Source organism: Equus quagga, chromosome 14, assembly GCF_021613505.1.
Source record: "Equus quagga isolate Etosha38 chromosome 14, UCLA_HA_Equagga_1.0, whole genome shotgun sequence".
In the NCBI taxonomy this organism is placed as follows: domain Eukaryota; kingdom Metazoa; phylum Chordata; class Mammalia; order Perissodactyla; family Equidae; genus Equus; species Equus quagga.
The window spans coordinates 96,249,716-96,258,770 of record NC_060280.1 but is presented as its reverse complement, the minus strand read 5'-3'; the positions used below and the strand labels follow the sequence as shown (position 1 = coordinate 96,258,770).

Sequence of the window (9,055 nt, the reverse complement as noted above, 5' to 3'; positions counted from 1 at the left end):
GAGCGGAAGGGTGCCTCGCTGGGGCCGCAGAGCGGGCCGAGCCCAGACCCGCCGCGGCCAGCCCCCCAGGGTTGTCTTGGACACAGGGAGCCCACCACCCTACCAGGAGGCGCGCCCGATGAAGGCCGGCAGGGTCCTGGGTTCGAATGCTGCCCGCCCCTCCATCACCACCCAAGCAACCAGCAGCCTTAGGGCGCTCTGGATGGGACCCGAACCTCACCCACTCTCTTCCGCAGGAAAAGCACAGGAGTCATGAAAGAGAAATCCTAAAATTTTAAATCTTTAATTTCTGTTTTCACGTTTTTCCTTCGTTTTGCTTCCCAAAGCAAAGGAGAGCGTAGCTTCATCGCCTGTACACTGTCCACAGCCCCTGGGCTGGGGCAGGTCCCAGCCCCCTGCGCGCTGGCTGCCTGGGAGTCCTAGGGCGCCCGAGGGTTCACATGCAGCCCCCGGGGCAGGGCCGGGCGCCGCCTTATTGCTGAGGTCCGGCGCGGCTCGGCTCGGCCGCTCGGTTAGGCGCGCTGGCTGGGCAGCTCCTGGGAGATGAAGCGGCGCAGGCGCTCCAGGTACTGGCTGTAGAGCTCGATGTCGTTGTGCCCGGCGCCCTCCACCCACAGCGGCTCCACGGCCTTGGGGCAGCGCTCGTAGAGCGCCAGCCCGTGAGAGAAGTCGATCACCTCGTCCTCCGTGCCGTGGATGATGAGCACCGGCGACGTGATCTTGGACACCTTCTCAATGCTGCGGGGAGGGGCGCGTCAGGCCTCTGCGCCCGCCCCCGCCGAGGCCCCGCCCCCCGGGCCCGCCCCGCGCTCACTTGGGGAACGCGTCGAAGCAGTAGGTCTTCTTGGTGTCGGGGAAGGCGACGCGCATGCCCGAGGTGAGCGGGGAGTGCAGCACCACGGCGGCGCACTCGTAGCGCGAGGCCAGGTCCACGGTGGGCACCGTGCCGATGCTCTGCCCGTACAGGACGATGCTGTCCGGGCTGATGCCGTACCTGGGGGCGGGGGCGGGGGCAGGCTCAGCCGGGGCCGCCGGCGCACACGCCCCTCCCACTGCCCAGCCTGCTGGGGCGGGCCCCCCTTCGCGCACAGCCTCCGGGCAATAGGAGCTGGCCCAGGGGCCCCCAAAAACGACGCAGTGCGCTCAGTGGGGAGGCGGGCAGGCGTGAGGAGAGCCGGCCGGAGCCGCCCCAGGTCACCTGGCTCTATGCTGTATCCACTTGGCTAGCACATGGGGAGTGCACCTGGTGAGGGCCCCACGCCCCGCTGTGGCTCCCGGGGACAGGGTAGACCCTGGGGCCTCTCCTGCGCCTGCTCACCCCGCGCCCCCAGCCCTACACACACTTGACCAGGGCCACACCCAGAACCTGCTTGGGCCTTCCTGTGTCGGCCTTCAGGACTAGACAGCCCTCCCTGGTCACACGGGGAGGGAGCCTGTCTTCCTCCCTGCACCCCTCGCCCACCCCTTTGCTGCGGGGAATCGTGGCAGCCCTGTCCCCTGATGTCTCAGCCAATTACGAGCTTAGTAACCACAGGTGAGCAGGAAGAGGGGCTGCTGTGGTGAGGTGGGTGGGCTGCGCTTCCTTCCCCGGCGCCTTCCCTATACAGCGGCCAGGTCCCGCGCCTCCTCCACACCAACTCCCACCTCCGGGCCCCAGTCCGGCCCCTTCCGGGGCCGCCACCCCCCACAGGCCTCCCCTAGCACCCCACCCCCACCCCCAGCATGGCTGACCCAGCCCCAAGCCCGCTCCACGCCTCCATGTGCGAGCTCCGACCGCACAGGGACCCACTCACCACCCTCTCCATGCCAGAGGCCGCGATAGCTCTCCTCCCAGACACCCAAGACCCCGATCCCGAGTGGACGCCCCTCTCCTGGCGGACAGGGGCCAGGGCAGGTCTGTGTCTCACCCGGGCAACCCACCTGGGCAGCCAGACTCCACCTCCCTGGCCACCCAGGGGTGGTCCGAACCTGTCCCCATCCTGGCAGCACTCCAGGTTAACCACTGCCTGCCCCTAGGGCCTCGGGACGCCACCTGGCCTTGTGCCCACCATCTGGCGCTCCTCCCTGGCCTGCTCCACGGGCTGCCATGGCCACGGTTGTGCTGAGCGCCAGCCCAGCCCTATCACCTGTGCGTCTGCACCTGGACCAACGCAACAGGTGCCAGATGGAGCAGCTCTTCTTCCCGGGGCTCCCTAGCCCTGGTCACCACTTGAGCCCAAGCCTCTCAGCCTCCCACTGACTCTGCCAGCTGCTGGGCTGAAGGCCCAGGTCTCTGGAGGACAACGCTGGTGACACCAGTTTAAACGAGTGGATGAAGCTCAGAGCCCTCACCCCACAGCAGCGTGATACTACCAGCAGCCCCGGCCAGCAGGGCGGCGGAAGGGCTGAGGCAGCTAAGGGCAGGCACATAATTGCACCAGGACCGGTCCCTGGAGCCAGGGCGGTGCCAGGGCACCCCACTCCGGGGACCTGCAGCAGGAGTGCCTGGTGAGCCTGGTGTGTCACTCTGGCAACCTGGGCCCTGCCTCCCCAGGGCAGGCTGACTTGGGTCCCTGCAGGAGGTCAGCGGGTGCCGCCTCCAGGGGGACGGGGTCCAGGGAGGGAGGCATGGCCCGGACCCAGGTGGCTCCGTCTGAGTCAAGCACGCAGGTGTGCTGGGGGCCCACACCCAGGGAGGACCCGGCCTCTGCTCAATGACTTCCACTGGCCACCAGGGCTGTGCCAAGCACCAAGCTGCCTGATGGAACCCTCGAGAACTCTCCAGGCCCAGAGCAGCCCAACCACCACCCTCCACCCCCAGGATGGGACCAAGCCCCAAGGCCACCCACCAGCCCCTAGAGCCCAATGCCACTGCCCGGGCCCACCCTGCATCCCCAGAGCTCCCTGGCCTCGGGGTTCCCCAAGTCCTTTCACACAGCCTCACCCGCTACCTCCGGGGCCCACATCCTCTGCCCGCCCCTCCCTCCAGACAGAGCCTCCACTCCCCTAGGGACAGCCCCAGCCCCGTCCCTACCTCTTACCAGGCCAAGGGCTCCCAGAGGGGGCCCACGCCCAGGAAGGGGCGGTGTGCGGGCTGCCCGCCCTGCCTCCCCGCACACCAAGCATGCCCGTCACCAGAGAAGGGACACAGGTCAGGCCTCACCCTCCAGCCCAGTGTGGCCACTGACGGGCTCCCTCTCCTTCAGGGCCACCCAGCAGGACCCAGCCTGGGATTCCTCCCACCCCAGGGATGCTGGCCAGAGTCCCTGGGTGGGCACCTTCCAGTCCACCCACTGTCACCGGGTCGGGACCCTCCCCTGGCATCAGGCTCGCCTGGTGCGCAGGGCCTGCCAGGCGGCGTCGATGTCGGCGTAGAGGTTCTTCTCGGAGGGCCTGCCCGAGCTGGCGCCGTAGCCCGAGTAGTCGTAGGAGAAGACGTTGCAGTTGATGCGGGTGCCCAGGCCGATGTAGAAGCTGCTCATCTGGCCCAGGTCCACCGCGTTGCCGTGCGAGAAGAGAACCGTGTACCTGGGGGTGGGCCACAGGTCAGGGGCGATCCGCACTGCCCCCGGGGGACAGCAGCACTGACGAGGGGGACGGGGCGCCTGGGCATGGTGGCCCAGCTCCTCCCGGCTGTGTGATCTTGGGCAGGGGACGGCCAGTGGAGCCTCGGGCTTCCCCTCCGTGAAAGGGGGCCACCAGGACCATCGGTCACATTCTCAGCCCAGGGTAGCCCCACAGCATGAGCTCGGCAAGCTGCAGTGACCACCACATGTCCCCTCTGGGCAGCGGCCGCCTCTCTGAAATAACTCCTTTCGGAGGGAGTCCGACAGCCCCCGAGGCTGGCAGGCACCTATGCCCGCTGCTCAGGACCGTCCAGGAGAATGAGACTGGAGCTTCTCCGTGGGCAGGGCTGGCCCCTCTGCTCTGGACAGCTGGCCCTGCCCACAAACCAATAAAGCCAGTCCCTGTTCACAGCGATGCGGCTCTTCCTGCCCTACAGAGAATGACCACAGCACCCACTTCTGCCTCATGTCCCATGGTGGCATTGCGAGGCCACCAGCAGAACAGGATCTGCCCCAGGTCACACCAAGAGCAGGTGACCAGGCTGGACCCTGGCCGATGGACTTTCGAGTCTTCCTCCTCCTGCCCCACCCTGCCAAAAGGTAGAGTTTGCCCTCTGGACTCAGCCTGGAGGCAGAACCCCGCCTGGTCTGAAGGCAGAAGCCCCTGGAAGGCCCCACCTCTGCCCACCATGGGGCTCAGGGAAGGGCTCTGCCTGTCCCAGGCCCAGGGTACCTGTTTCCAGGGGTTCAGACTTGGCCTGAGCTGCTGGCCAGGCCTCAGGTACCAGGCCCCAAAAACCCACAGACCGTCCCTGGGCAGGTGAGCACCAAGACCCTGAAGCCACCAGGAGCCACCTCCGTGAGCCGTGGGGTCCTCCTGTGCAGGACGCCCGGCATCAGGGGCCAGGGCAGTGCCACGGCGAGCACGGGCAGACCGAGGACAATCTGCAGGGCACCTGCACCGCCCCCTCCAGGTCCCCCTGGTCCTTCCGCGCTCCGGGTCGTGTCGGCGAGGCTCACCTGGCGCCGGGCACGCAGCGCACGTACATGCAGGAGATGCGGTTGCCGCGGCTGCTCTTGGTCAGGAAGACCTCGATGGTGTCCAGCTCGCGCTGGCTGTACTGGAAGTCAGCGCGCTCCATCAGGTGCAGCTTCCAGCGCCCCGGGGTGCCAGCAGACGCCCGCAGGGTCCCCGAGGGGGCCGCCCCAGCCCCGCCGGGCCCCGGCTCAGGCTCGGGCACCAGTGAGTAGGTGGGCTCCGGTGGCAGGAAGGCGAGCTTGGCGGCAATGCGGCCAGGGCAAGGCGGGCAGCAGAAGAGGCAGCAGAGCTCGGTCACCGACAGGCCGTTCATGGCGGGCGCCGCGCCCCGGGGCGGGCCGCACCCGGCAGGGCAGGAGTGGGGGTGCTCCGAGACGTGGGCAGGGGGGAGGGCGACCCCCGGCCACCGCCCCAGACGAGAACCCCGTTAGGAGGCGGCAGCCCAGCCCCATCGCGGTCCAAGCCGAGCCCTCGGGAGCCTCACAGCCTCGTGTCTCCACGTCGTGCAGAGGAAAACCCTACAGGGGACAGCAGATACGGGGTCCTGGGGGCACCACCGGGAGGTGGGGGACCCAACCTCGTCCATGCCGAGCCTCCTGGCCTTCCCCTCAGTCCAGCCCACCCTCTCCTGCCCAGAGAGTTCCACCCACTGCCCCCATGGACCCGCGGGCCAAGCCCACTCTCCACAGGGACCACACACCTCCCGAGGGACCTCAGTGGGACCCAAAGCTGACCAGGACCCCGCCTGCCACCACCCTTCCACAGCTTGCAGTCACCAGCTCTTGCCAGTTAAGCCCATTTGTCAGGCCAGCCTCGGCCCGCAGGCGGTGCTGGCGATCAGACTGCTGGTCCACCCCAGCTCTCCTCCCACAGCCCCTGCTCCAGGCCCAGGGAAACCCTGTCACCCCCATGCCTCTGGCCACACAGCTGGCCCATCTCCGTGCTATCCTTCAAGGATTCATCCACCACCCACAGGTAACACGGAGCAGCCGAGGCAAGGACAGGCTGCTGCCCGATGGGAGGGGCCCAAGAGGGCAGGACTGTGATGTCCAGAGACAGAGGAGCCCAGATGGAGGAAATACAACAAACAAAGGCTCGGGGAACAAAAGCAGGATACATGTCGGGGCTCGGAAGGCCTACTGAGCGGGCACAATGGCGGCCCCTGTGCTTGGGGCCAGGCTGGGGGGTCGGCCTGCCGAGGGACAGGGGGCCACAGGAGCCGGGCTCCTTCTCCAGCTCTGCCAGTGCAGGGGTCTGTGACCTTGGGCCAGGGGCTCATCTCCCACCGCAGACACCACCCACCTGAGAGAGGAGTAAACGGGACGAGGGGCTTAGTGGTGGGCAGGGGCACGGCTCAGAGTGGAACACAAACGTTCTTCCGTTTGGCAGGACGCCGTGAAGTGTTGTGTTAAATAGACGGCAGCTAAACTGCTAAAGCAACGACAGTGGATCCGAGCTGCCAACGGAGAGGCTGGAAGGGACTCAAAGGTTTGAGAAGAACCCGTGCGCTCACTGCCTTCTCCCCACGGCCTGGAACCGGCAGAGGAGACACACACACACACACACACACGCACGCGTGCGTGTGCACCGCCGTCTGAGCAGCAGGGCACCTTGTTCAGTTTTGGGGCCAGAGCGTTTGAACAGCGCTGGGCCAGGGACGCGTGGATTCAGAGCAGTCCGAGGCCCAGAAACACACCTGCTCCCTCCGGACCTGGGATCTGAGCCCGAGGGCTGGAGGGCCACATCCCGCAGGCACTGGGATTCGGGGCACGCGGCGGGGAGTGGCAGAGAGTGGCCAAAAGCAAGGTGGGGATGCCGACAGCTTCTAGGCATCCCCGAGCCCCCGGCCAGGTGCACGCTTTCTAGGCAGGGAGTTTTCAGAGGGGAGAGTCCGTCACACCCGCTGTCACACACAGGGGAGTTTGCCACGAGACACCTGCCGAAGCCTGGAGACGTTTCTGGTTGTGATGACTGGGGAAGGGAGCCACTGGCATGCAGAGGGTGGAGGCCAGGGAGGGGGCTCAACCCCCCACAGCGCCCAGGATGCCCCCTCCAAGAAAGAATCATCTGTCCCCAAGTGTCAACCGAACCGAGCTTGCTCCAGTAGATTCTCAAAGCGGTCCAGGCCCCAACAGGCGACACTCCGCTGGGGGGAGCTAGGGGAGCTTGGAGGGTCTGGAGTTCGGGCAGCCCCGTGAAGCTCGGTTGTGAGAGGGACGCCTGGCTGGGAGCCAGCGGACGGGGGGAGGCCCCTAGCACCCTGGAGGATGAGGGGCACACCAAGGTGGACAAGCCCCACTGACCAAGCCAGAAACCCAGATGTCGTCCTTGCCTCCTTCCTCCACCCTGATCCACCCATCACGAGGGCCTGCTGGCTCTACCTCTCTCTCTCCTGCCAACACCTGGTCCCCGCCTCTGTCACCTCTCACCTAGACCGCGGTGGCAGGCTCCTTCCTTGTTAGTCCCCTTGGCCACCATCATCCCATTCCAGGACATTCTCCCCCCAGCAGCCGAAGGACCTTTTCACAACACAAGTCTGATCACCCACCTCCCCTGTGGGGTGCCCCAGTGGCCTCCCACTACCTTCAGGATGGAGATCAAATCCCTCGCCACAGCCTGCTGGGCCAGCAGTCCCCCCCAGGGCCAGCCTCACTCATCCTGTCCCCCACTCCCCTCGCTCTCCCCAGACGAGCCGCACTGCGCCCTCCTGCCTCAGCACCAGAGCCCATGCAGTTCCCCTGCCAGGAACCCCCTCCTCCACCTCACCAGATGGTCCTTGCCCCTTGTCCTGTCCACCCTTCAGATGTCCCTTCCAGCGCCCTTGGAGAGGGCCCCCCAAAGCGGGTCAGGTGCCCCACACACACTCTCCCGGTTCCAGGTCCATCTCCACAGCACTCATCACAGCCTGTATTTACAAGCTCAACCATACCTCCCCTCCAAACAAAGAGAAACTCCATGAGAGCAGGACCACTATCTGTTCTTGCTCAACAAACACTTGCTGAACAAACGGGTGAACGACAAGGGAAAAAGACGAAAGACGGAAGCCACAGTCTGCCAGGTGTGACAGGGAAGGGGGACAGCCTCTTCTTGGGCCACACGCACCTGGGACCTCCCACTGTCATTTACGGGTGTCACCGAATGTGCCCCCAGAGCCGGGCCTTGGACCAGACAGTGCACACCCCAGACGCCTCGCTCACTAGGCACACACCAGTGGCACCCGGAGTCCCAGGGGCTCCGTCCACAAGCACATACTGGGCACTCTGCTAGGCGCCGTGAGGGCTGGCGGTGTTATAAAAACGAACAAGGAACCAGGCAGTTGCAATACTCTAAGACGACCTAAATACGGACGACTGTGATGGCACCTCACCCAGCCAGCCGGGGTGGGAAAGTGGCTGGGAAGAAGGTGCAGTCTGAGAGGTGCAGGGACAATGGCCAGGAGACAGAGCAAAGCGGAGAGCATGGGCAAAACCCCAGAGGTGACAGACAGACAGAGCAGTCCAGGAACTGCGGGTCCCCAGCTAGAGGGAGGAAGAGGAGAGCAGCGGGGTTCCCAGAGGGAGCCCGGGCCGGGTCGGGCCGCGCCCGTGAGCCCTGCTGCAGAGTTTGGACTTCATCCTGGGGGACACGGGGACTCCCGGGCCGGGGGTGGACACCATGGGTTAGAGGCCATGGGATGTCCCCGGCCTGGAAATCGGGCTGGAGCAGAGGCCGGGAAGCCTGCCCCGGGATCCCAGCGGGCGGGAGGACGCCTGAGAAGGGGCAGAGGCGACTGGGAGACGTTTAAGAAGCAGGGCTCGGCTATAACATGCTGCGGCGGGCGCGGGGGTCGCGTCCGCGGTCGGACGGCGGGCTCCCCGAGGCGGGGGCGCGTCCCCAGGAGGGTGGGCGCCCACCCCACGTTAAAGGGCTGCATGGACGGGGACACGGCTCTGCCGGAGCCGGGGACGCTGGCCCGCGCTCCCAGCACCCGCGTCCGGGGCCCCCCGGCCGGGAGTGAGGGGTCTCGGAGGCGTCCGACCCGGCTGCCCTGGCCTCGAGGCCCGGCCCGGCTCCCCAAACGGCCGTGGCGGCACCGAGGCCGCCCCGCGCCGCCGCGCTCGCCCCTGCCCGGCACTCACCGCCGCGGCTCGCGCCCCTCGGCCCCGGGGCCGCGCTCCATGGCTCCCGGCCGCCCGCCCGTGCGTCCGTCCGTCCCTCGGCGCCCGGGCCCGGCCTCCTGCGCCGCCGCCGCCGCCGCCGCCGCCGCTCCCCTGCGGGCGGAAGTCAGCCTCGCTCCCGCCACCGCCCCGGAAGTGACGCGCGGGCGCGTGGGGGGCCGGAGGGACTGGGGACCCGGCGCCGGCGCGGCGCGCGTCAGGGGGCGGGGCCTGGACGGGGGGCGTGGCCGAGCGTGGGACCAGGGTCGATTTGTGGTTGGTGGGGCCAGGGTTGTGGGCGGGGCTTATCCGCTGGTGGGGCAGAGGGGCGGGGT

The 9,055-nt window shown here is 67.3% G+C and overlaps 1 protein-coding gene across 1 annotated transcript; it reads right to left on the bottom strand.

Moving 5' to 3' along the window:
* Positions 1-258: 258 nt before the first annotated feature.
* ABHD17A (abhydrolase domain containing 17A, depalmitoylase) lies at positions 259-8,849 on the bottom strand. Its single transcript, XM_046638534.1, has 5 exons — positions 8,703-8,849; positions 4,566-5,102; positions 3,313-3,507; positions 815-994; positions 259-738 (listed from the first exon to the last, which is right to left on the bottom strand). Exons 2-5 carry the CDS (start codon positions 4,895-4,897, stop codon positions 513-515), a joined length of 933 nt encoding a protein of 310 aa, XP_046494490.1. The 5' UTR covers positions 4,898-5,102; positions 8,703-8,849; the 3' UTR covers positions 259-512.
* Positions 8,850-9,055: the final 206 nt, after the last annotated feature.

Coding starts and splice junctions, on each gene's coding strand:
- ABHD17A (XM_046638534.1), bottom strand. CDS start 4,897: ATGAACGGCCTGTCGGTGACCGAGCTCTGCTGCCTCTTCTGCTGCCCG. Junction 3,508..4,565: donor CGCTGCGTGCCCGGCGCCAG/GTGAGCCTCGCC, acceptor GCCCACCCCCAG/GTACACGGTTCTCTTCTCGC. Junction 739..814: donor TGCTTCGACGCGTTCCCCAA/GTGAGCGCGGGG, acceptor CCCTCCCCGCAG/CATTGAGAAGGTGTCCAAGA.